The sequence below is a fragment of the Arxiozyma heterogenica genome, assembly GCF_036370985.1.
Source record: "Arxiozyma heterogenica strain weizmannii chromosome Unknown scaffold_6, whole genome shotgun sequence".
In the NCBI taxonomy this organism is placed as follows: Eukaryota; Fungi; Ascomycota; class Saccharomycetes; order Saccharomycetales; family Saccharomycetaceae; genus Arxiozyma; species Arxiozyma heterogenica.
In genome coordinates, this window is record NW_027042659.1 from 309338 (window position 1) to 337178 (window position 27841).

The 27841-nt window shown below is 29.6% G+C and overlaps 11 protein-coding genes across 11 annotated transcripts; 7 read left to right on the forward strand and 4 right to left on the reverse strand.

Annotated features, from left to right (window-relative positions):
• Positions 1-1369: 1369 nt before the first annotated feature.
• Positions 1370-3607, forward strand: STE12 (homeodomain family transcription factor STE12; the record flags this gene model as incomplete). The annotated part of the gene is made up of 1 exon (XM_064861057.1): positions 1370-3607. One exon carries the CDS (start codon positions 1370-1372, stop codon positions 3605-3607), a length of 2238 nt encoding a protein of 745 aa, XP_064717297.1.
• An 825-nt stretch (positions 3608-4432) lies between these two features.
• Positions 4433-5917, forward strand: NAM8 (Nam8p; the record flags this gene model as incomplete). Its single annotated transcript, XM_064861058.1, has 1 exon — positions 4433-5917. The coding sequence occupies one exon, from the start codon at positions 4433-4435 to the stop codon at positions 5915-5917; it is 1485 nt and encodes a 494-aa protein (XP_064717298.1).
• A 669-nt stretch (positions 5918-6586) lies between these two features.
• On the forward strand, positions 6587-6991 carry RTC3 (Rtc3p; the record flags this gene model as incomplete). Its single annotated transcript, XM_064861059.1, has 1 exon — positions 6587-6991. One exon carries the CDS (start codon positions 6587-6589, stop codon positions 6989-6991), a length of 405 nt encoding a protein of 134 aa, XP_064717299.1.
• Positions 6992-7443: 452 nt separating this feature from the next.
• On the forward strand, positions 7444-8331 carry RPF1 (rRNA-binding ribosome biosynthesis protein RPF1; the record flags this gene model as incomplete). The annotated part of the gene is made up of 1 exon (XM_064861060.1): positions 7444-8331. One exon carries the CDS (start codon positions 7444-7446, stop codon positions 8329-8331), a length of 888 nt encoding a protein of 295 aa, XP_064717300.1.
• A 485-nt stretch (positions 8332-8816) lies between these two features.
• On the forward strand, positions 8817-9506 carry SOP4 (Sop4p; the record flags this gene model as incomplete). The annotated part of the gene is made up of 1 exon (XM_064861061.1): positions 8817-9506. The coding sequence occupies one exon, from the start codon at positions 8817-8819 to the stop codon at positions 9504-9506; it is 690 nt and encodes a 229-aa protein (XP_064717301.1).
• A 433-nt stretch (positions 9507-9939) lies between these two features.
• Positions 9940-11136, reverse strand: PWA37_004580 (uncharacterized protein; the record flags this gene model as incomplete). Its single annotated transcript, XM_064861062.1, has 1 exon — positions 9940-11136. One exon carries the CDS (start codon positions 11134-11136, stop codon positions 9940-9942), a length of 1197 nt encoding a protein of 398 aa, XP_064717302.1.
• Positions 11137-11680: 544 nt separating this feature from the next.
• CDC6 (AAA family ATPase CDC6) lies at positions 11681-13462 on the reverse strand (the record flags this gene model as incomplete). The annotated part of the gene is made up of 1 exon (XM_064861063.1): positions 11681-13462. The coding sequence occupies one exon, from the start codon at positions 13460-13462 to the stop codon at positions 11681-11683; it is 1782 nt and encodes a 593-aa protein (XP_064717303.1).
• A 1255-nt stretch (positions 13463-14717) lies between these two features.
• PWA37_004582 (SANT/Myb-like DNA-binding domain-containing protein) lies at positions 14718-16823 on the forward strand (the record flags this gene model as incomplete). Its single annotated transcript, XM_064861064.1, has 1 exon — positions 14718-16823. The coding sequence occupies one exon, from the start codon at positions 14718-14720 to the stop codon at positions 16821-16823; it is 2106 nt and encodes a 701-aa protein (XP_064717304.1).
• Positions 16824-17328: 505 nt separating this feature from the next.
• On the forward strand, positions 17329-18204 carry ELO1 (fatty acid elongase ELO1; the record flags this gene model as incomplete). The annotated part of the gene is made up of 1 exon (XM_064861065.1): positions 17329-18204. The coding sequence occupies one exon, from the start codon at positions 17329-17331 to the stop codon at positions 18202-18204; it is 876 nt and encodes a 291-aa protein (XP_064717305.1).
• A 143-nt stretch (positions 18205-18347) lies between these two features.
• Positions 18348-22094, reverse strand: UBP12 (putative ubiquitin-specific protease UBP12; the record flags this gene model as incomplete). The annotated part of the gene is made up of 1 exon (XM_064861066.1): positions 18348-22094. One exon carries the CDS (start codon positions 22092-22094, stop codon positions 18348-18350), a length of 3747 nt encoding a protein of 1248 aa, XP_064717306.1.
• A 636-nt stretch (positions 22095-22730) lies between these two features.
• PHO90 (SPX domain-containing inorganic phosphate transporter) lies at positions 22731-25727 on the reverse strand (the record flags this gene model as incomplete). Its single annotated transcript, XM_064861067.1, has 1 exon — positions 22731-25727. The coding sequence occupies one exon, from the start codon at positions 25725-25727 to the stop codon at positions 22731-22733; it is 2997 nt and encodes a 998-aa protein (XP_064717307.1).
• Between the last annotated feature and the right edge of the window lie 2114 nt (positions 25728-27841).

The window sequence follows — 27841 nt, forward strand, 5'->3', positions numbered from 1 at the left end:
TCATTATAGTTAACTCCCAAGGGATTAAACATACTGATACAATTAAATCTTAGAAAATACGTATATATATATATTACAACGATGACAATGTCATTTATTAAATTTTTAAGCAAATTTCCAATCAAACAATACGAACCAGAGGACATATTTGATTATACCTTGGACCAAGATTTATCGAAAAAAGCTTTTACTATACGGCTGCTAATACTACTACTACCACTAATAGAGATGGTATTCCATCTTTTACTTTACTTATTAATAAATACAATATAGATCCGAAGAGTAACACAATATATTCTTCTGATCCTGATTCTTTATTTATTCAATGCCTATTAGCTAAAAAATATCACTTATCATTGCCAATATATAACAAAAACACTAATACCACAAACAACAAATCAAATGCAAAGATATTATCTGTAAATACAGAAAATCTACCGATATTACTATTATCATCATGCGATTCTTCTTCTTCTTCTTCCTCCTCCTCTATTAGAAAAAATAACAATAGTGATGGTAATTATATAACAATGGATGAACTAATGAATGAGGTCAATATTAAATACTTCACAATCAAGGAAAGACAATGGTCAAATATTTTAGATTCAACTGTTTTATCAGTATGGAAAACACAAATTGATAGTAAAAATAACAATTATTATAGTAATACTACTATGATCGATCATTATACTTATGAAAAATCTAAATGTTGTTCGATTTTAAATTTATTTGAAAAGGAATATGCGAATTTATTCAGTGGCGATGATAATACATATATTAAATTGAAATTAGACACATTAATTTATTGTATTTTGCATGGTCCACAAGTTCCCATAAAGGATTACATTCAATTAACTTGTCCAACATTATCTAAGATAAAAATCCCTTCAGTATACTAGGAACAAAAGCATAACAAGAAAAACGAACACATACCTGTTAATATATATATATTGTTTGTGTTTGCATTGCATTATGCATCCAAACACCCTACATTCTTCTTCAATTTCTTTCTGTTTCTTTCAAAGTTGTTAAGAATGTTTCACTTTTTGTTCAGAAGAATTTTTTTTCTCCAAAAATAAGAAAAATGAAAAAAAAGAAAATATTTTGCAGGTTCTGACAATTTAAATTAAGAAGAATTTGGGTTCATTAGGAATGTTTCAGCTGGATAATACACCTCTTCCTGGTTGGATTCTCGTGATCTTTTTGCTCCTTTACATTTGAATTTTAATTAACTTAACTCTATTTCAAATCCATATTTAGAATATTCTTATGTATATTAATGTACAAACAATAACGAACGATTAATAATATTTTTTTTTTTGACAAATTTTTTTCAGCACATTGCTTTTTAAATGCCTATGGTGAAGATATGATAACACAGGAAAGTGAAAATACAAAAAAAAATAGAGATCTAGATAATAAAGACCCCAATGACAAAACTATTACCTCAAGTTCATCCCAAAAAGCAGATAAAAATTTAATACAGACAACATACGTCAGAAACGATCAAGAAATACAGAATGCATTAAATCAATTGGATGAATTATATTTTTTCATTAGGACTGCACCTGTTCGATGGTCTTCGGATCAGCTAATGAGAAGATATTATCTTACTGAGGAATTGGGTTTCATCACATGTATCCTTTGGAACAATCTGTTTTATATCACAGGTACAGATATCGTCAAGTCATGTATCTATCAAATGGAACAGTTTGGTAGACAAATAGTTCAAAGAAAAAAATTTGAAGAAGGTATATTTTCAGATTTAAGAAATTTAAAATGTGGTAAGGATGCAATCTTGGAACAACCAAAATCAAATTTTTTGAGTTTTTTATTTAAAAATGTTTGCTTAAAGACTCAAAAGAAACAAAAAATATTTTTTTGGTTCAATGTGCCACATTTACAATTATTTATAGATGCTTTGTGTAGAGATCTTAAACGAGAAGAATCCAATCAGTTGGCCACAACTAAAGCTATCTCTGAACCTGCACTATCATTTAAATACAATCCAAATTCTAATGTTCCTTTAATGGATCAGTTGATATCATATCTTAATAACGGAAAAATAAATGGATTTACCAATATGATTACTGATTTAGAGGATGACAATGGTAATAATAGTGATATTACTACTAATGATACCACTAATAATAATTATAAAAAAAATAGAAGTAACACAAATAGATTTACAAAGAAAGAGAGACAGACAATGTTAAATTCCACCAAACCTAATTTATCTCTTCCTTTGAATAATTCTTCTATTAATAATCACATAAATTCAGAAAAGACATATGCTGTAATAGATGAAAAAATAAATACCAACAATAATAACAATAATAATATTGTCACCCACACATTAATATTACATGATAATTCAAGATTAGAAACATATAATAATGATGATGATGTCCAAAATTCTGTCTCTAATAATTTTAATGAACATTTTATGAAAACCAACAATAATAATAATAAATATAATATCATTCCAGATAGAAATACCAAAAAGAATAATAACAAGTTATTATCTCCGTTAAATATAAGTTTTAATAATAGTATAGATAATTTAAATGATCAAGATTTTCCCTTAGATTATTTACCTGTAATTGATGATGTCCTAATTAATAATAAACAAGGAACTGATAATCAAACTTCTATGTCCTTAGATAAGGAAATACCGTATCCAAACATAAATAAAGATCAAACTAGTTATGATGAACGCAATAATAGTAAAAATGATGACAGCACTGCCATAAAAGAAGAAGACGAAGATAGTGATGATGATGAAAATGTGGTGGTTCCAGTAACAGTGGCAAATTTTGATAAAAATAATAGATATTCTAAACCATACCGATTACATAATTTACTAGAAAGCATACACCAAGTGGCTAATAAAGGATATTATATGATAAATAAAGTAAACTCAATGTCAAGAGATTCCAAAAACAGAAGTTCTAATGAGATAGAAGTCACTGTGTTTCCATATGACATAGGGTCCAATAAAAATATTTCTACGGATAATATTGATATTAATAACAGTAATAATGAAGCATCGATTAATAAAAATCCATCAAGTATAGAGAATTGTAAAAGTGAATATCCTATCAATGAATCGATACCTTATAATCAGCATGGAGATTTCTCCTCACACCAAACAGTACCCAAAACTAATTTAAAGATCAACGATTCTTTGTTATCAATACAAGAAAACTTATCAAATCTGCGTGATGAATATACACTTTGGGGAAACTCTGTATTACCATTTCAATCATATAATACATCTATAAATCAGCATCTGATATTTAGACAAGCACCATCATATCAAGAAATTTACAACAATTCAATTACACCAGTCACCAAGTTCAATCCATATATAGGACAATCACCATGGGGATCGAGCTATCTTTCAAATTCAGTCTTTGGGATAAATTCACCACCCGGGCTTAATCATACTGTATCACAACCATATCAAACACAATCAACAATCTCATTATCGGGATCTTCATCATCTATGGATAAAAACAAAATTAGTGGTAAAATTAATATACAACCGTATATTATGAAGTCTATGGAATCACCTACTCACCAAATCAAAAGACAGAAAAAATAAATAAACATAAATATAGAGAGACAGTAAATAATATAATCAACTTGTTTTCTTTACTAGTATAAACCATATATATAATTTATAAACTGGTTTTTATTAAAAGGAAAGATAGACATTTGTATTAGTAGAGAATTAATTTAAATCTTCCACATATTATGATATACATTATTTAATATATATTTTGTTATAGATAATCTCCAGACTCATTTGATCTCGTTCTGCTGCATAGGTGAATGTAAACACATAAATAGACAAATAAATGCATGTATATATCAATGAAATAGGTATGTTAGTTTTCTAATTAGGATTCTGAAACATTCTACAGATACAGTTAGGTCTTGGATAAAGTTAATGTCAATTAATTCAATTTTTTACTTTTTCTCCTGTGTGTGTTCAGTTATGTCAAAAATCGACAGGAAAAAAAAAAAAAACAAAAATTAAAAAATCAAAAAAAAAAAAGAAAAGGCATGATTTGAAATGAAGATAAATCATTAAGTATCTTCGACTGTTAATACTGATCATATGTATGTACATTAAAAGTATCACAGATATATAGAAAGTAAATGGATATATGTATACAATTTATTTTATTTTAAATATACAAAAGCAATCTTAAAATTTGACAGGCAAACAAAATAAAACATAAAACTAAGATTGATAGATTGTAATTTTGTACATCATCACAAAAAGCTGTTGCTGTGGGGTTCCATAAACAGGTCTTAATAACTATCCATTTAGTATCCAATCCAGCCATATTTATTAGATAATTTGTTTCATTTTTGTTTATTACAGAAAAAAAAAATACACATACGTTCATATATAGTCGAAATGTCATATATATATCAGAAACAAAATAATCATTATTTGCGTAAACAAAATTATAATCAAAACCGAAGTCATTCTTATTATAATTATAACAGTAACAAGACATATTATACCAATCATAATGTTAACATTAGTAACAATATTGATAATACGAGACCATATCAATCTAGGTATAAACATGGAATGAGTAATAGTAGTAATAGTTATATAGATGCTAACTCAGGAACTAATGAGAATGGTCTAACAACCTTATATATGGGTGATTTGGATACAAATTGGGATGAATCAGTTATAAGTAATCTCTGGAAATCAATTGGTGTTACTAACATTAATCTAAAGATGATGTGGCAACCTAATACGAATAATAGATTAAATCAAGGATATTGTTTTATAGAATTCCCAACCAATAAAGAAGCATCCTATGTGTTATTGAATTATAACGGGACACCAATTCCGAACATCCCAGATAAATTCTTCAAATTAAATTGGTCAAATAATTTTAGTAATAATGCTAATAGTCATAAAAATAACGAAATTACCTCTGTATTTGTTGGAGATTTAGCTCCAACTGTTACCGAAACCCAATTATTTGAGCTATTTAATAGCAGGTATAAATCAACAGTCAGTGCAAAAATAATTATGGATTTAAGTACAGGTTTGTCAAAGGGATATGGCTTTGTAAAATTTAGTGATCCTCTGGATCAACAAAATGCCTTAGTGGAAATGCAAGGTGTATATTTCAGTGGTAGAGCAATAAAATTAGGTCAAGGGAATAATAACAGTAACAATATGACAGTTTCTGCATCCAAAAACAACAATTCTAAATCTTATGTTTCCACTTCATCACAACAATTACCAAGAACACAATTTGTTGTTCCCAATCAACATGTACCACAAATAAACCATTTCACTGATCCAAACAACACTACTGTATTTATTGGTGGATTATCCTCTAGTGTCACTGAAGATGAATTAAAAAGTATTTTTGAACCATTTGGGCCCATGGTATATATTAATATACCAAAGGGAAAAGGTTGTGGATTTATTCAATTTGTAGATAAACAGTCTGGAGAGGCCGCTATATCCAATATGCAAGGTTTTCCTATTGGAAATTCTCGAATAAGATTGTCCTGGGGAAGATCTTTTAAACAGTATAATAATAACTTTAATAATCATAGTAGTAGTAATAGCACTAATAGTAAGAAAAACTTATATCTGAAACAACCATCTATACCTAATCCAATCTATACTACACATTTTGCACATCTAAAAATAGGTGATAACACTACTACTACTACTACTACTACTACTGCTAATATAAACACTAATAGTAATAAAAATGACGTTTTAGAATTTTTACCTGGTTTCCAAAACAATTATTTCATAAATGAAAATGTTTTAACAAATAATATCATTAATGGCAATAATAATATTAGTAGCATACATAGTTTTGATAGACTAGAAAATAGAAGTAATAGATATTTGTAATAACGACACAAAATAAAATAAAAAAAAATTGTAATAAACTAGTAATAAAATAATTAGTATATATATATATATATATATATATTCGTTTGTTTTCTTTTTTTTATGTTTTTAAATGTTATAGAGATAGAACTATATAGCAACATCTATTGCAATTAATGCTTTTTACCCTAAGTGATTTAAGACAATTGTTTAGAAAAAAAAAGAAACACCGTAAATAACCCCCATTTTCTGCTCAACTGACAAATGAAATTTCTCTTTTTGTACTACTCTTTTATAAGTGATAAGGATACAAAGTATAATATTGTAAAGGGACTCGTAAACATTCAATCATGTATGCTATTAAATATGTCCCTTCAAATGTTGTATATACTGACGTGTTAGATATACATTGTTCTAAATATTAAAAATGACGTATGTCAAGATATTAAAAAAGGATTACTTGAAGGAATAGTTAAAAGTATAATCACCGCAAAATATTATATATATACATATATATATATATATATGCATTCTTAAAAAAAGTGGATAGATAAAATTGTTTCTTGCTTATTATTGGTCTATATGCTTTTTTAGTAAAAGAAATTTTTTTTTATTTAGATATGCTTATTTTTGCACCTCATCTACTCTATCGATTTGTTATCCATAAAAGAAAACATCACATTACTAATCATGCATGGTCCAAGTGAATTTTTTAACAATAATAACCAAGACACACATATGAAAAATATGGCAACAAAACCTAACCATAAGACGGAAGTGGGTCAATTTTTCTATAAAGGTAAAGATAGTGATCTAATAGTTTTTGTAAAATCTGAAAATGCAGTAGACAAATATTTAGAATCGCCACTTGTTGAAAATTTGGCAGACTGTGTTGAAACTTTTCAAATATTTACTAATATGGATTCTGGTTCAAGAGGCCATAGAGGAGCATTGGGGGAAGCTTCAAGAGCAGCTGTCGAAAATGAACTAGGTAAAGGTATAGATCAATTTGGTGCCATTGATTTAATACTTAAACAGGGTAAGTATACAGGTACAATGTCTGAAATAAGAAGAAAAGATAGAATGAAAGAATAATTATCACATTTAGATCTATGTATATTCCATTTATATATTAACAATAATAAATATGTTTTGTGGATACAATCTTCTTGTTTTGATTCTATTGTTGAGGCGTAGAATGTTAACACATGTCTATCTCTTATTTTCTTCCTTCCTGTAAACAACTATACATTATGAAATTCACCATCGCATCTCATCGCAAATTTAACGAAAACAAAAAAAAAAATTTTTTAAACAAACTTTATAGTGAAAAGTGAAACGTATATATTATGTGAAATTGGAAGATAAACCAGATATGTGATAAACAATAAACTTAGTTGAGTAGGGACTAACTATTTTGCAGTTGTATTTCCTATGAATATTATAAAAAAATAAAAAAGCTGCAAAATAGGCAATAAGAATATTAAATAAATACTTGGCAGCATTATTTAAAGCACCAACAGTAACAATAAATAATATATAAAAAAATGGCAGCTGAAGAGATTAGAGTCAAGAATAAAATGAAAAGACAAGCACTATTTGCTTCATTAAAAGACGAAAAGAATAAAGAACGTCACTCGATGAGAAGGAAAAGAGCTAAAGAGGAAAGAGAAAATCCAGAGCTAAAAGCTAAAAGATTAAAAGAAAATGTGCCAAAGACCATTGATTCTATGAGAGTATTTGATGAAACCATAGGGGAATCTATTGAAGAAGATGAAGACGATTTAATGAAATCCTTTAATAATATAGGTGATGGGAAATCACCCAAGATTTTTTTAACTACAAATGTAAATGCAAGAAAGTGTGCATATGAATTTGCTAATGTTTTGATCGAAATTTTACCAAATGTAACATTTGTTAAAAGGAAATTTGGATATAAATTGAAAGAAATTGCAGAAATGTGTACAAAGAGAGATTTCACAGACATGATTATTATAAATGAAGATAAAAAAAAAGTTACCGGCTTAACCTTTATGCACTTGCCAGAAGGACCAACTTTTTATTTTAAATTAAGTTCATATGTAGAAGTAGAAAAGATTGTTGGACATGGGAAACCCACCAATCATATACCAGAATTAATATTAAATAATTTCCAAACAAGACTTGGCAAGACTGTTGGTAAACTATTTCAGTCTATTTTACCACAAAAGCCAGATTTCGAAGGTAGACAAGTAATTACATTACATAATCAAAGGGATTATATTTTCTTTAGAAGACATCGTTACATTTTTAAAGAAAATGAAAGAGTTGGGTTACAAGAATTAGGTCCGCAATTCACATTAAAATTGAAACGATTACAAAGAGGTCTTAGAGAAGAAACTGAATGGGAACATAAGCCTGAAATGGACAAAGATAAAAAGAAATTCTATCTTTGATAAAGAAAACAAAGAAAGAGTACCATATATCGTATATCAAATTGTTATTATATATAAACATATATAAGGATATATCACCTGTAGAAAAAAATTTGACCATATCTTTTAATATATCTCTAATATTCAATATTTGCGGTAACTAAATAATACTGCATAATAACAATAATCTATTATCTGTCACATATATATCATCATCGGAAAGAACAAGGTGATATACGGTTATTAAGTAATAATAGATATTACTTCAAATAAAACCCATACATCTTTGGAAAGAATTTTGTCAATATATTTAGTTTTAATTAAATATATACAAATAATGATTAATACCAAATAAATAATGTAGAGTCTATTCAAAATAATAACGAGAGATATATTCCAATAACCTTCTATAAAAAGTTACTTTACAGCTCTGTAAGTGTATATGATTAATGTACGCTATACATAAACAACTATAAATCCAAATATTTAACGAATAATAAAATTCAATGTTAACAATTTTTCTTTTCTGGAGTTTGATCTTACTCAAATTAATTTCTGCTTTAACTATTAAAGGTCAGTTGGATGTGACACCATATAATCTATCAACTTTTAAAATAAGTAATACACGTTTTAGATTACAACAAATCGGCTCCCTTGATAGCAACAAACACCCTATTAAGGCAACTGCATATATTCAAGATCCAGATGGCTCATTTGAATTTAATAACATTGAAGTGGATGAAAGGATAAATAAAACTACCCGGTTTGTTATATATCCTCTATCAAAAGACTTTAATGTGAAACCAAATAGAGTACTTGTGGAATTCTTCATGAATGAGAATGGTACTTTGGAGACAAAAGGCTTCAGAAACTATTTTGGTAGAGAATATTTTCCATCAAAAGACATTAAATTCCCAGAAAAATTGGATCCTATTGATATCAAACCAATGGTAAGATTCTCTTTGGTACAAAAACAACCTTTTAGAAATTATTTACAAGTAAGAAATCCCGGTGTTTTAAAAAGCGGTATGATTGCTAATATATTGCATTCTCCTTGGAAAATGGCATTAGTGTTTATTGCTCTAACAGTCATTATCTTTCCAATATATGTAGAAAATTTTGATCCAGAAACGGTTAAGTTGATGAAGGAACAAAGACGAAAGCAACAAAGAGAAAAATATCAAATTCCAAATTAATTATTAATATAGTATTGACTAGTCTAGCAAAATATTATGTACATATACATACATACATATGTATATGTATATTTTTCTTGCAGAAGAAAAAAACATAGAGGAAAAAGAGATCTTTATTTCTATTTTATATGTATATACATATTACGAAGACAAATTAATTTATAAAACATGTACTTTCTATAAAAAATCTAGCATTTTGAGAATAACAACATTCTTGTAAGATTTTATACACAATTTTAACTACAATGCCACTGTTTACGAACGTTTCAATACTCGTATATATATATACGAGTATTGATATGTTTAATATCATTTAATAAGTCTCAATTATAAGTTATATTCTAATAAGATCGAAGATTCTATAAAAACCATTCAATAATACTGGTTGATAAATAATAAAACAAAAGAGAGAAGAAGATAGCATACCCAATGATCATTCAGGACGTAATTTTTTTAATGTTTTATTTTTATTGTTACATCTTTCATAAAGAAACAAACCTGCTGTATTGACAAACAAACCAAATATTTGTAGAAATGTTATTGGACCGCCAACAAACAACCAACTGACAGAAATAATAGCTATTCTTTTCATTAAATTTGCAATTGAATATGTCAATGTAGATACTTCACCTAGTAGGTGGAATGTGATCATAGCTTGAATAAAATGGAATGTCCCATTTACAATAAACAATTTCCATGGTATAGTCTTAATATGATCCGATACTTCATCATGACATATATGTCTCCATACAATCGGTAATTCTAACGTAACAAACCAACCAAAAGATAAAAGAAATCCGATGACTGAAATATAAATCATTAATGTCATTTTATCATATTTCTTAGATTTCGTTGGTTGTGTGTTTACTGAATGATTCTCTTCCTTATAAAGGGGTAACGGGGAATCTTCGTGATGTAAATGCTTTCTCTTGTCAAATTCGGTTAAAGGAGTGCTTTTGAAGGTGAAAATACTCTTACCATAAATGTTTTGTACCACAAAGACAAGCATAGAAATCACAGCACATATTAAGCCATATGTAGAGTAACTGGTTGAAGATGCTGTTTGTTTTTTCTTGTGATATTTGCTATCCTCGTTAACAATAATCCAAACTCCAAGAACTAATGAAGTTAAACTAAGAGTTAAGGTTTTGTTGATTTTCAAAGTTTTAATATGTAGCAATTTTTGAAACATCAAAATAAATAGAGGTGATAATGTCTTTATACTTGCCACTGTAGACACAGGGACCAAAGAAGTAGCTTTGTGGCCAAAATATTTCCCTACAAATTGAAATAAACCTAAAGGTAAAACGGTCTCAATAATATGTTTTGTTGGTTTTGTGATTGCTAATAAGAAATTTGCATTGTCATAAGTTTTAAGACCACCATATGAATTATAATCAGGAAAAGTTCCTTGGGGAAAAGTATTTTTAAAATTTGGGGACATATATGCAATTTGACATGATATAGAAGCTAAAAATGCTGTGAAGACAAACTGAAATTCCCCTAGAAACAATGGAAGCGGACATAGAGTTAAAATATGTTTTGTTACTTGTGATGCTAAAGACGAAATAACATACCAGCATATACACAGGACAACAATATGTAAATATGGACGTAGTCTAGATAACATTGTAAATCTTTAAAATTGTTTAAACAATAATTATTGTTTCTAACGTACCACTAATAAAATTTTTTTTATCTTTTGTATTTCTTCTGGCGTTTTCGTTATTGTCTTATTAAAGTCACTATGCTTACCGATAATTTAACTAAAAAATATTTTCAATTAATTCAATGGAATCTGATCTTGTTTCTCTTTTGCTTAACTAACGTTCTTTTTTTTTATTTGTTTATTCTAATAGATTTGTTTGTTGATCTCTTATAAAAATAATAAATAGCGATGCCCGCATATTACAGAAAAAAAAAAAGAACTTTGCATGAGAAAAAAAATCTATGCTCGAGAAAATAAGAACTAAAACGTTAATAAAAGATCTATTTAGTAAAGTGAGTGGTATAGTAGAAATCCACATCACATATGTGTGAGAGTGAATGTAACTATATGCAATTAATTGAATTCTATAAAATATGTACGTATGTATATGCAAAAAAAAGAATAGAGCATTAAAAAGATAATTCGAATAAAAATAAAATGGGAAAAGAGAAATAACTTTTTAGCACTAGATAAATCTTTTCAAAATGTCCATTTTTCGAATTTCTTCTTCGAATTCATTTTTATCTATTGAAGTTTGAATCATTTTAACTACATGTTTGGTCCTTCCAGTTGCTCTACCGTGGTTCATAGTAACTACACCACAAGTTTCTAAATTGTTGGCAATCTCAATGAATTCATTTCTGTTTAATGGTTTCATAACAGAATCTCTCCTCTTTAAAAACTGTTTATAATAATCGTATGCGGTGTCCAAAGAGCAGTTGTTATGGAAAACGTCGATGGATTCACGGTTCACCAAGGAACACAATATAATCCGTTGTTGCATGTTTAATCTTGAAATCCGCGATCTCGTAGAGACATTATTATTAATCTGTGAAAATACCTTAGCCACATGTGGCATCCCAACTTTGATTAATTTGAAACCATTTGTTACCCCTCTTGTGGCATCATTTCTTTCTATACCTGTTTTTATTTTGATCTGTTTAATCACTTCTAGTTCCACTAGTTCAATGCTACTTCTTAAAACGTCGAAGAGCTTCCTTATATCACCAGTAGAACCAGAACATTTCTTAGAGGCGAATTTTATGGCAACTGGATTGAAAATGCAGTCATCAACTCCATCTACACCTGCACCTATGTCTGCATTATCAGATATTTTGATTGTTTTGATACGGTCCATTACAATCTTAAACATCTCCTCTGACGAGTAAGGATGAAACACAATAGTACTTGGTAACAACTCTTGTTTCAAATTCAGTCTGGAAAGAAATCTATCCTTTAAATCCAAACTGTTAGCCACCCCAACTAAAAGAAAGTTACAAGATGGTGATTTTGCCAATAGGAACAAATCTAAGATAATTTTTGTGGCCATAGTATCATTATTGGAAGAGTACAACAGTTTATCTATTTCATCAAGGACTACTAAGAAAGTGATTTTTTTATTAAAGGATTCCATGTAGTGTTTCAGGTCTTCTATTGTTCTGACTGGTTTTTTCGTATTATCTGTGACATTAAAGGATTCGTATATTTGGTTAAAGACCATGCGTGGTTCACTCAATGCGATACAATTGATCAGAGTGGCTACTACGGATTTATGTTGGCCGTTATTCAATTGAAAGTAACATTGGTTTCTCAGATTGGGAAACAATTCGATGTCATAGTTATTATTATTATTATTATTATTATTACGACTCTTATGGGAATTGATCAATTTTTGCTTATTTTTGGATTGTTTCTTTTGTCGAATAGCTATAGGTAAGAATCTATTTCTTATGATGGAACTCAACTGAGCAGTCTTCCCAGTCCCTGGAGGACCGGTGATATATAGAGAGGAGCTAATATTATTTGAGATATTTGAATCTAAGAAGTCGATAATTCTATGAAATTGTTCTTCACGAGTAATTAAACATCCAGTCTCAAATGCAAATAGACCAGCAGATCTTTGCAATAAGGACTTAGTCCTTGAATATATGGAGTCTTTACCAAAGACAAGTTTCTGTGGGGAAGGAGCTGGAGAGATAGGCGATAGTTGTTGTCTTTTACATGGGGTTTTCAGACTGGAGTTATCTCTTTTGTTACTATTGTTATTGTTGTTGTCATCACGGTCTGTTTCACTAAATAATCTTTTTTTAACGATATTTAATTTTTTTGAAGAGGAGGAAACAGAGTCTGGCGTCAATAGCAAGGTACTATCATTTGATATAATTTGTTTTTCTGGAGTAAGAAATTCATCTGAATGTTTATTGTTGCTATGATTTCTCAGTCTCATTGATCTTCGTCTGGTGTTCATTTCTATGCAATGTTAAATTTTTTTTTGAAATGCAGATAATGTTTTGGTATCTAGTTATTTTCCAAGTACCTTGATTGAAATGTCAAAGGAAGAGATGCTGCGTATACATATATATATATAGAAAAAGAGAGAGAAGAGAAAAGAGGGAAACAATAGGTTGCCGAAGACAACAAATTTAAAAATAAGATTCTTGATAGAGCGTTATATTAATAATATATAGTATTAATATGTATGTACATATATATGTAGCAACAGAGATCTAATGCAGAAAGGTCATCGAGAGAACAAAACGCGTTAAATCAAGATTTGCTACTTTTTTTCTTAATTTTTTCTTTTTATTTTCATACATTTTTCTGTTTTTTTTACCTAAAAGAGAAAATAGCGCTATTGTGTGTCTTTTCGAGAAGAGAACAATAGGAATTTGCTGGGTTTTGTTTCGAAAACACACACAAAAAAGGGGAGAAAAAGAGAGACAAGATCCAGTTTATTACCTGATTAGGAAAACATATTGGGATTCGAACAAAAAAACTGCGTAGTGCCATCAAGAATCACTACGTTTACCCAAAAAGGAAATAAAACATACAAAATTTGTACAAAGAGAAATTGAGAGAATTGCAAGAATTAAAGAGAGAAAAAATGTAGGCAGCTCCACATCTTTGGTATCCTGCATATGGTACATGTGTTTTGTGTATATGACATAAACACAAACATCAATAACTACTACAGAGTGTTTGTTTCTCTTTTCCTCTTCTTCTTTCTCTCAGAAATTTTTAACGTACAGTGTGATCGTTTGGTACGATCCAAATGTCTCGAGAAAGTCGGTTTGTACAAATAGTTTTTTTTTTCTTTTCCTTCCATTTCTTTTTTTTTTTTTTCAGAAGGTTCGAGGACAAGCAATTTCATTTAACAAGAGTGTTACATATATATGTGCGTATATGTGTATGTACATAAGCAATACCGTACGTCTTTTTGACGTGTAGTGGTAAATTAAATTATACCTAGACTATGTATATGTTATCAGCTTGAGGACAGAGAGAAAGAGAAAGAGAAAAAGAGACAAATAGAAGTGATAAAAGGTAATTATAGTGTGTTGCTGATACTATTATAATGTTGTTGATTCAAATTGTATTGCATACAAATAACAAAATATAGACAGTAACAGAAATAATAAATACCCTAATAATAGCAGATAACGCGTGATTAGCAGTTTATTAAAATTAATATCTAAACACCTTGGGATCCATGGCATTGAGATATGGGTTATCCATCCTATTACAAAGACAATCCATTCCATAGTAAAAATAGATATACATATAAACATAAATATACACATAGAAAAAATAGTAAAATAAGCAATAATAGTACACACACGTATACAAATCCCAGTAGTAAGTATAATACTAATCATTCGTGTCTTAATAATACATCAAGGTATAATAATGATAATAATATAACATTTTATGGTTCTTCTTCATCCCCTAATCTAACTATAAATCAATCTATTAGCCCTACTACGACTACTATTCATAATAATAATGGTAGTAATAATAAAGTTGATGAAAATACTAATTTAACTAGTATTGAGAAAAGTAGGTATCAGCCTCATGTCTTTGAATCCTTACCAAATATCAGAAGTAGGTATAATGTTAGTAATTCCGCCTCTTTTTTCGATATTAATAAAACTATTAGTAAATCAAGATATGATCCAACTAATATGACATCATATCATTCCCATCCTTATAATAATAATAGTACTAATAATATCAATATTAATCATAATGTTAATTATTTCAATAAAACAAATTTTGATAAATATCAAACCCCATGTACATTATCTAATCGCTATTTCCACAATAATAATAACAATAACAACATACCCTCATCCTTTACTCAATACAGAAAATTGAACAGGCCCACAAATTACAAGAAGAAAAGTAATGATAACAACTATACCAATCGCAATAGAATATCAAAGTTTTCTACTTTTTCGAGTATAACACACTCCTACGTCAAACCACAAGCTAAACGTGCTCATAACCTTACCATTACCACAGATAGTTTTTCTGGTAAACCAATCAGATCTGTATTGGAACAGTCTTCTAAAAGTCAAAATAATATATCCGTATCAAATTTATTAAATTCCGATATTGGCAATGATAGTAATAATAGTAGCATTAATAACGATAATTTATTGAATAAGGAAAATAGTATACCATTATCTGAACCTGATAATGACACGATTGAGAATAACTCTATGGGCAATACTAGATATGATCAATTGAAAGATTTTGAACATATTAATAATCCAGCTTTATTAGTGACAAAATTATCGGATTTGAATTATCAAAGCGAAATATCTTCTTATCCAAAGAATACCCCAACTTACAATAAATATGTATTCCCACTAAATAGATTGCAAAATAAATTATGGTATTTAAAATATCGTTTGAAATTTGAAAAGTGTAATGATATTAAAGAAAAAAGTTATATCACTTCCTTATCACAGTATTCATTTTATCAAAGGAATATTAGCAATAATAAGTTGGTCCGAAATTGTATGAATTGGTTATTGAAGAATAAATGTTTACAACTGAAAACTCACTTAGTTGCTAAAAAACATCAATGTATGATGAATCAAATTTGGATTAAACAATGTAAAGAAATAGAACATTTTGATGAAATAAGAAAGCAGAAAGAAAGACAATGCAACACTAAATTAGACAGTGACTATAATGAAGTTGATGATATTGATAATGATACCACTATTTCCTCAAATAGATTTAATGGACGGGCTCATATCAATAGAGCAGATTATGTCAATGATGATGAATTAGAGGATATAATGTGTCAGATTGATCCCGGTTATAGATATAATAAACAAGCTGCAACGATCCCCATGATGCTAACCGATACCCTAGAGAGAAATTCTATGCAATTTAAAGATGTAAATAACTTAAATGTGGATAAAGATAAATGGGCTATAAGATTGGTTACAGATAAAATTGACACTTTCACCAAAGAAGAGCATGATTCTTTTATCAAGGGTTATTTAAGGTTTCCTAAGAAATTTGGTAAAATATCCGATTATATGGGGAAGTTAAGGTCGCCCGAGGAATGTGTTTTGCATTATTACAGAACCAAGAAAATTGTAGATTATAAAGCACTTATTAAGAAAAGGAATATGGATAGAATCAAAACTAGGTTTAAATCAATTAAGAAAAACCAAGGTAATATAAGTGCAGAAGAATCTTCTGATGAACCATATATGCTTGATGTTGACGCAATGATAGATGAAGACAGCCTGGAATTGGCTTATGAAAAAGAAATGGAAGAGGAGGGTTTACTAGATTCAGATTCATAACTGTACACTAACTTTCTAAATAAGCTTTAAGGCACACAGACACACCTTTATATATATATATGTATGTATTTATTTATTCATACATTCTTATAGACACTCAAATTGGTATTAATGTATCCATAGTTAATTTTCCAATTCAATATTGATGATTCTTTCGATTTATTAAATCAAACCTCCTATTTCTTCATATAAAAGACCATTAAGCTTTTATTATTGTAAAAACTTGAAAATAATATCGGAGTTTCATTTTGTCATTTTCTTTTCTTTCTTCTTTTCTTTTTGTGAACAAACTCCGAGCAACAAAACCATTAATTAAGTAAAATGACACTGCAAAATAACAACTATTTATAAAAGTATAATGGAAGTTGTTGTTGTTCTCTGCAACTTAAATACCCTCTTAATAGTCTTTGTTATATAAAATATATATTTACTTATCAAAAAGCTAAAACTTTTTTGAAATATTTATTCCGCTCCCCTGCTAACTTCATTTTTATAACAACTATCCATGGAAATGATAGGTTCTGTATTGAATTCAATGAACTTTTATGAAATTAAAAGACCTTTATGGCAATTATTCGATAAACTTGTAACTTACTTAATGCAAGGAAAATTTTCACCAGGGAAATTCAATTTTAAAGTAAATGAGGTACCATTAAGTAGCTCAAATACTGTTTTATTAATTATTTCCCTTTATTATACACTTATATTTGGAGGACAACATGTATTGAAAGGTACAAAGTCATTCAAGTTAAATGCACTATTTCAGTTGCATAATTTTTTTTTGACAACTGTATCATTGATCCTTTTAATATTATTATTAGAACAGATTATTCCAATAATTCATAAAAATGGTCTATTTTTTGCTATCTGTGATGCAGGTGCGTTAACACAACCAATAATGACAATCTATTACATAAATTATTTAATAAAGTATTTTGAATTCTTGGACACATTTTTTTTAGTTTTAAAACATAAAAAGTTAACTTTCCTACATACATATCATCATGGAGCTACTGCTTTGCTTTGTTATACTGAATTAGTTGGATATACAACAATATCATGGGTTCCGATCTCTTTAAATTTGGCAGTTCATGTATTGATGTACTGGTATTACTTTCTTTCAGCTAGAGGGATTAGAGTATGGTGGAAACAACTGATTACAATTTTTCAGATTTTACAGTTTATTTTAGATCTTGCTTTCATTTATTTTTCTACTTACACGAAATTAGTGCATTATTCGGGAATTGATTTACCTTATTGTGGAGACTGTTTTGGTTCTGTTACATCTAATTTGGCAGGTTGTTTTATTATTTCATCCTATTTGTTTTTATTTATTTCATTTTACATTGAAACTTACAGACATAAATCGACAAAAGTATAATTACAATGTATTTAAATATTCTTAAATACATCTATATCTAGCGATATGTAGATATTCTATAAGTGTAATTATTAAACTTTACATAGTTTATTTAGTGAATTTTACTTGTTTCTTCATTTTTATAAGGGGTTTTGGAATACTCTCTAGTTATCCAAATCAGATGAAGTTGTAGTATCATCTTCTGTTTTTTTAGGGTATACCTTATTTAATACACGTATTTTCCTTCTTGTTATATGTTCTTGCTCTAGACTTTCTACATCATCTAAATGAAGATGGCCAACTTCTTGACATTTTGTGCTATATTCAACTGTTTGTCTAGGTGACACATCATTTACTTTATCATTATTGTTTGTTGTATTATTATCACTTTCATGTCTTTTGATAACTAAATTGTCTTCTGAATCTGATTCAATTGGACATGGAAATGTATCAGATAAATTAATATGTCTCCTTTGAAAATGTTTTTTTTTGTACGATTTGGAAGAAATAACTGACTCGTCCTTATCAATATGTACTTCCTTATTTTTGTCCCCTTTTTCTTCCGATACCTCTTCGTTGTCAGTAATATCCATCTCATCACTGCTACTACTATTCTCATCATCTGTTTGGTTTGTTTTGTATATGCTTTCTTGGCGACTATATATTTCTTTCATCTGATTCTCATATGCCATCCTTGTCTCATCAATTATAGTTTTTACTTTACTAGGTTTATTCAAAGAACCTCTACGCAGATAAAATAGTAAGTATGCTGATCCTGCTATAGAATTTTCTGGATTTGCCACTGATACTCTTGAATCATCAAAATAATACCACTTATCATCAACAAAATTTTTTACGTACGCTGTATAATGACCGCCACCTAAACCACCGTAATGATTATCGACAGCAATTAGGTCATATATATTATTACTTGAATCATTTTTACAGACAACATGTTTACTGATATCAAACCCAGTAATTGGGAAATTAACCACATCATCAATCTTGTCACTAAATGATCTGGTATTTTCAAAACGTTTCAAATGAATTAACATAATATCTGGTGTATTCCATAATTGTATACGCTTTGTAGCTTGTCTATGTTCTTTACAATTTGGGCAATACCATGAATCATTGAATCCAAGGACTTCTTTCTTAGAAAATAATGTTAAACAGTCGTCTAATGTTATTTGTTTTTCATTTTGGTTCAATCTTTCTAATTTAATGGATTCTAATTCTTTATTAGGTATCATTCCCGGGTTTTCCCAATTGATTACTTTATCTGCCGAAAATGCTTCTTCCATATTATCTTTTATCCATTCACATACTATGAATGTTGTTGGTGATATTAGTTTTTTTCTGGGAATGAATTTTACTTGATGATCGGTTGTAGACTTTTCCATTATATTATTATTGGTTTCAACTGTAGCAATAGAATTATCACAAACCGGGGATTCCATCATTACATCTTCATCGGCACTAGTCACATTATTAGTAGAAGGCTTGCTCGTCAATGATTCTGTGTCACTTGTAGGATTTTCCTTAAACAAACTTTGTTTTTTTCGATCTTCTTCCTTAATTTTAGGATAATTATAAATATCCTTGGTTATGTCATCCAATACATTGACAATATCTTCGGAGTCATTTAAGTTGATGTGAGTTCTTGGTGTCCAAAACTGAAGTGAATTTTCATCCATATTGTTTCTTTCTATTTCGTTACTATCATCTAATATCTTGATTCTGAAAAATTCTTTCCCATTATCTGTCGTACATGTAGCAAATTGTATGATTTCACTATATTTAGATAATTCCTCAGCACTATATTTATTGACCAATAAAGGGAAATCAGTAAATGAAAGCGGTGTTTCGCTATCTATATGATTGAATGAAATATGGCCTCCACTTAGGTTTATATACATGTCTTGTAATTTCTTGCGAATATAAAGTGGGTTATTGAGTTCATTAGGTTTAAGAATAATAAAGAATGGGACACCAAATAACGATGGTGATGGGAACTGTGGATCTCTATATGAATTCAAAACAGGAACAATGGCATCATTTTCATCAGCAGGTAATTCGTAGAATACTATTATATCTGATTCAGATATCAATTCGTGTAACGGTAAATATTGTGAATTAGAATCAGGCATTTCAAAATTATTATAAAACTGATGGCCAAATATTTCACAGCCGGACAAATTATCAGCATCGATATTAACACATTTGGATACATAATTTTTTAAATCTTTATATGTAGCAGTCTTTGGTAATTCAACCTCCAACATGCATGGAGGTAAATTTTGAAGAAATAACCGTATTGTAGCTTTCCAAACAGAATGAACCGGAAGAGGTAAAGTGATATCATTATATGGATCAAATGTTATAGATACCTTGCGACATTTAGGACATTCTAGAGTAGATTTGTACATCCCGACAAATAAGTCAGTAATAATGGAATCATTCCTAAGTAAGTGTGACTCCCATGTCTTTTCTGCCAGATTTTTGATTGCATCAGAATCGTCAATGTCTGCATCTCTCAGTAAACTTGGTTTTTCTACGTATGGCTTTTTAATAATCCTATTCAAATCTTCATGTAAACTGTCAATAAGGAACGCTAGAAATTCTTGAGAATCTTGCTGCATATAACCACCAAACATTGAATTACAATGGCCAATCATAGACTTAAAATGATTGGGGGAGAAAGAAGTTCTCAAAGGTAATATTGAACTACCCCATATATTTTGTATTAAATCATGAAAGGCTCTTGCAATATTGCCCTTATAACCCAAAGGATTTTCTGTATTGATTTCTCTTTCAAATCCATTATACACAAAATAGTCTCTTAACTGAGGTATATGTATGAGACATTGTAATGCAGAATTCATGTAGCAGGTATTACCTAAATTTGATAAACCTACCTTACCGTTTGATAAAGAAATTTTATTGTAGTGAAAATAATTTGAAGTCCAGTGATAATTTAAATTACTTTGTTTAATTTCTATAATAAATGATCCATTAGAAATATTTAAATCACGTAATTGTGATGACAATAAATTAGGTTGGATTCGAATAACATTTGGAAAACTTAAAAAATTAACAGGTGTCAAAATATATGTGTTGATAAGGTGACTTGAGTTTTCGTCCAAATCACTGTCTTTGACAAGCCAAATTTTGATTGGTGTTTTATTTATATCTAAATGTGATTCAATATGAAAAAAAAAATCTAACGCTTCCTGGAGAGCATTTGACAAAGTGCTAATACAAGATATAGTAAAATAATTAATATTATTTACATGATTGTTCATTCTTCTTGATCTCCCATCTGGCGAAAGCAAGTATTGAACTCTGAAAAAGCATTTATTATATTCAGTTACTACATTGTTGGTTGCTTTATCCAAAATTAAATTTGTAAATGTTGGCTGAGCATTTGGTGCTAAACCATACCATTCAACAAATTTCTTAAATACTGATTCTGGAATGGCCATGTATGGGCATTGATCGTAATCTTTTAAAATGAAATTTCTATAATCACTACAAATCAATGATGTATCGATCGGTTTCACTAGAGAAGAGTCATCAATATCAGGATTAAAAAAATAATCATACCAGAAAGTAGGAATCACGAACATTTTATCGCCTTCTTTAGCATTATTCTGGTGTTCCTGAAAAAGTTTATTGATTTCTTCTCTCTGTAATTGAATTGATGGGAGTTTTGTAGTTGTTTCTTCCTCTTCTTCTTCTTTTTCGTCTCCCTGGGATATAAGGTCATCATTAGATTCAAGTAACGATTTGTCCGATGATTCAGTAAGAGAAGTAGTTGAAGTTGGAGATATAGATATAACAGTCATTGGGTGTTCAATCTCTGTCGGTTGTAGTGAAGTATTTTTTATATCATCAGCTTGGGTTTCCATTAGTAATATATTATAGTTTACCTTCCTATTTTTCCTATGTATTTTTCTTGTGTCCTATGTGGAATATTTATATATATTAAAATCGACTTCCAAAGTATCACGAAAAAGATTTAAAAAAGAAAAGCAAATAGTGTAATATCTGGTGATACTCAGTTCAGGTAAAACATCGTAGCTTAAAATTAAAGACAATCGTTGTGAAACCAACCGTAACAACTTCGGTTGTGTATTGTCACTTGAGATGCCTAACTTACTGTAATAGTAATTTTTCAATTATTTTTTTTTTTTTTGAATTTTCTAAACTTTATTTTTTTTCTTGAACATTACCGATATGATCTTACCGATCTGAAAATATTTAGTGGAAAAACTTCGAACTTTTCAGATTATCCGTGTAGGCTTACAACCCTTTACCAGAGATAAAATTATTGAAAGCATACCAAAAAAATTTGTCTATAAGCAGTATTATTAATTATGATTAAAATATGCAAAGTATGAAACATGTAAATATGTATGTACTCGAATAAAAACAAATTGAATCAGAGATGCTAACAAATGACAATTATTATTATGTATGAATATATAGATTTATATGTATGGATATATGACTATTTTACATATGAGACGTGTATAGTTATGTTCTCACGGAGCTGTATGAACAACAGATACGATAATACCGTAACCGATGGTGATTACACAGACATACACAATCAGAGAGCAAGGAACACCTCTTGACATAAAAGTACCCATATCTAAATATCTATTACCCTTCTTATCTAACATAGAAATAGCGGTAACATTGGGGAAACCAGATGAAGCTAAACCCATACCAGCCGATGCTAATAGAGTACAGCCGAAGACCAATGTTGGTGCAGCTTTAGGATTCGCCAATTTATCACCGACTTCTTGAACCAATGGAATGATAATAATAGCAGAGACAGTGTGAGAAACAAAAGTACCAACCACCAACATCAATGCACCAAAGATACATAACACAGCTATTGGTGTGTCATGCTCGATTCGTCTTTGCAAAGCCCTGGCAATAGTAGCCAATAATCCAGATGAAGACACCGCAGTACCCAGTGCAGTACCACCCATTGCTAAGATAACAATGGACCATGGAAGTGAATTGAAATCTTTGGTAGTTAATAACCCTGAACCGAAGAAAATGCAGATAGGTAAAACAGCAATGATACCAGATGAACCAAAGGCGCTTTCAATTTGGGCTTCCACACACCATAACAGAATTGTGGCAACAGTAACCACAATAATGAACCATTGTTTTAATGTAAATCTTGTTTTAATTGGAATAAATCTTTCCACTTTAGTCTTGTTGATTTTAAAACTGGAAATTAAAAGCAACCAACAAATCAATGTAGCAATGATACCTGTAGGTAAAGCAACTGCAAAGAACTGACCCCAACCAATATTAAAGGGTTTCAAATATTGCATTGAGATAATATTTTGCGGAGATGAAATTGGCGATGACATACCCCCAATATTAGCAGCAATGGCAACCCCTAATACTAAAGCCTTACCGAAGGGTTGATCTGCTTCTAATGAATCAAGAACCTGTTTTAATAAGGAATATGTTAAAACAGGAGCAGCCACATTAGAGATCCACATAGACAAAAAGAAGACAACACCCATGGCAATCAAGAGTACGTTTCTTGGTTTTGTACCTGCAGCAGCCAATAACCAGGATGCAATGACTTTAGCAATATTATATTGAGATAACACTTCACCTAATGTGAACCCTGCCAATAAAATGATGACAGTAGAAGACCACATAGATGATAAAACAGTGGAAGATGCACGAGCAGCTGTTAAGACTTCGCCTGTATCAGAATTTTTCAATACACGGAATAATACGACTAATAAAGGCACCAAGAATGCTGTGATGTGTAAAGGTAGGGCTTCACTTGCCCATAAAAAGGCCACACATTCAACCAAAGCCATGCAACGATGTTGTGCGGGATCATTAAAAGTCTTGACACCCAATAGTACACCAGTAACAGCGATAATGAATGCGATTTTAAATGCTTTCCAAGTGAAAAATAGTTTTGGTATTGTTATATTTTCAATTGTGGTAAATTTTAGATTAATTGGATGCGGTAATGGAAATGTGAAGTATTCTAATTGTAATTTACCTGTTAGACTGATATTTTCATCATCCTTTTGCAAATCTGAGACCAAAGGGGCTTCATGAGAGATCAATCCCAACATGTCTTTCCATGTGTTACTTCTTTCCCATACTATATGATCATGAAGAGCAGATTTCAATTCTTCTTTAGCTTCCAGAACATCTGAAGTTTGATCTGTGATGATAGAATAGAAAGTTATCAATTCACTAATTTTCTCGCTTAGGATTGTGAAAGTATCTTTTTGGAAGATATAGGTGTCTTTATAGAATTTACCAGTTTGGATCAATTCGGCTTTGATGTTCAATTTTAGAACCTTATCAGCTTTCTTAGTGATTTTACTAAACCCCATTTTATTCAATTCGATGAAAGATTTCAACTGAGACAAATCGATATAAAGATTAACAATACTTTGTTTTAAAATAGATTGTTTTTGTTTCTCGACATTAAATTGGGAATAATGAAGTAATGCAGTATTTTCTGGTGTATCAGTAAATTCATCATTGTCCAATATATCATCTTCGTCCTCTTCTTCCTCTTCCTCAGTGACTTGATTACTATCTGCAAAAACATTTGAAGAAACTGAGCTGTTAGTGTTGTTAACGTTGTTAACGTTGTTGTTGTTGTTTTTGGAAGGGATGGCAGAGGATAGCTCTGTATTAGTTAAAGATTGTGTGGTTAATTGTGAAGAAGAGAGAATTTTCTGTTTTTCTAAATCATGGACGAGATTATTGAATTTATCATAAAATTTCAATTCAGTTCTCTTATAAAAATCATCAACTTTCAATTTTTCCAAAGTCAATTCGTCTACAAACGTATCGTATGGGTTAAAATCCTTTGTCAAAGTAGTAGAAGTAGTAGTAGAATAGAGAGTATTATTATCGTTGTCTGAGCCAGAATCCCAAAATTTGTATTTTTGTAGAGGGTTAAGCCGTTTATTTTTCTTGGCTTGTTTATTTGAGGTTAATGGATTATGGTGAGTCAAATCATTAGACGACTCATGAGGATTGAAGTCTTCCAACTCGAAAGTTTTTTCTAAGACTTGTTCGTTATCTCCTTCGGAAAGAACAGTGACACCGTGGTTATTCAAGTTTTCTATATCTAATTTATCACTATTTCTGTATGTTTTCTTTTCTACATTGAATTGGGATTCTTCATCATCAGCAATAGAATATTTGCTTTCAACCCTATTAACAGTACTAGCAGTATTATTATTATTATTACTATTATCTGAGTTAGGTCTTTTGGAATTCTGATTTGGGAAAAACTTATTTTTTATTTTAGAAAACTTCCCGTTAGTATCGAAGATTTTATCAACACTCTTATTATTAAGATTATTAGGTGATGATGAAGCATTTTGTTCATTTAGATTATTGCTGTTTAAGTTGATATTATCTGTCTGTAGAGTATAAATCAGATCTTTGAGACCATTGTAGTCCATATAATGACTTTCCCATTCTGGAACAGCATTATATTTAATGAAATGGGAAAACCTCATCTTTCAGACTTGTTATATTATTAACAAAGCAGAAAAGCCAAAAAAGCCAAATAAAAAAATAAAAAAAAAGAAAGCAAAGAATCAGATTATAAACAAATTCTCGAGACTTGATTTGATTTATTCACAAGTTGGTGATAGATCGTAAGTGAGAACTGAGCGATAGATATACCAAGAGACTGGGAAAGAAAAGACTGAATTTGCTAGATTGATCATCAAAACACGATTTGAATGTTTAAATAGTGCAACAATGTTTCCCCTCCTTTCTTCTGTTCCATTCTTGTGTCTGTCTTCTCTCGTCCTTCTTTCTATACAAGCTTTTTCTCAATTTGTGATTGCTTTTACATATTTTTATTTTTTTTTTTTTACTACGATACAATGTGTTTCTTTCTTTTTCTGCAGATTCACAATTACATTATTTTTCTCTTTGAACATCTGCCTTGCTCCTCCATCTGTTGGATTAAGATAATAGAAAACAGAAAAATAAAGATAAAAATAAATAATAGAGGTAGAGGCGGGTGAACAATAGAGAGAAAAAGAAAGAAAAGAAAGAAGAAAAAAATTTTTTTTTTTTCGATGTTTCTTGTCCCACGTGGGTTGGCTGGAAAAAACTGAAAAAAAAAGAAAAAGAGAAAAAAAAAGAAAACTGAAGAAGATCAAGTCGGTTTTTTTTTATTTTGTGTGGTTGAAGAACGGCGGCGGCGGCGTTTACAGGTCTTTTTTTGTTTTTTTGTTTTGTTAGATGTATGGGTGTGCTAATAATGTTGTACTGTGTTTTTGTTGTGTATGCCAGGGAAGGTTTTCAAACAAACATTGAATTTCACTTTATTACTACTGAGCTTAACAGCATTCACAAACTGAAGTAGATACGATCTTCTTTGATGTTATGTAGACATATGGTGAGCGTATTCTGCAATATGTAGAGCTCCTAATCGGTTTTTTTTTTATTTTTTGTTCAGCAAGTGAAAGGAATCCAAAGTCGAAATATATCTTGCTTAAATACTCAGATGGAATTTCCCTTCATCTTTTCTTATTTCTTTTTTTTTTGTTTTTGTTTTTGCAAAACCTGCTAAATGAACCTGTACGTTAATTTATAAGTAAAGAATACCCCTCTTTTTTTTTTTGTTTGTTTGTTTGTTCTCTGCGGAGGAGGAGAAGAAACAGAGGAGGTTTAATAAAGTAATCAAGATATAAGTAGAAAACGTGGGTGCCATTACTACCACGTGGTGTAAAAGCTGTAAGTAACTTTTATACAAGAGAGAGGCCATACTTGAATAACAAGTTTGTTTGTTCGCTTGCCTGTTTGTTTATCATTATCAATTTTATTTTATGACATATTTAGAATATTTAATATGGTTTTACTTTACATCTTTTATAAACTATCTAAAAGTCTGTGGTATATGTTCTTATGTGTGATAACAACTAAATTGAACATGTAAGCACATTCCAAAAGTTGGTACAGTAAGTAGATCGGTAGAAACAAAATAATTAGAAATAGAGATTAAGACTAAGATTAAAATAAGCGAACAGCTACTTATTCTTGCTTCGTTTCTAGGTTTGTTAAGGAAATAGCAGATTAGGCGCAATCAAACGTGAAAAAAAAAAATTAAAAAAAAAACTAAAAAGGTTCTTATAAGCAATTCTAAGTTCTTACCTCGAGATACTACTAAGCCGGAAGAACACTCTTTTCAAAACTTCAAAATTTTTGTAAAAAATAAAATATCACAAGTCAGTGCAGATTCTACACGCCCTGGAAAAAAATATATTTTAAATATATATATTCTTCGACAATATATAACTTATGTTTTAGCGTAATTAGTTTTCTTTTCCCCTACTTGGGAACTCCAAGATTAAAATAATATATTGGACTGAAGAAAAGAAGACAAGAAAATCAAAATATTTCCACCCTTTTACATCTTTACTTCGAAATATCTTTCCCAAACATTCCAACTTACTCCCAGGAATATATAAAAATGATGATAATAATAATATAATAATAATAATCTCAAGAGAAAAAAGTAATGCAACACTTTAAATTCCTTGTAATTCTTTTTTCTTTTTTAAAAAATAACTAAGGAATTTTTTTTTCTTTTATTTATTTACATTTTGGGTTTTTT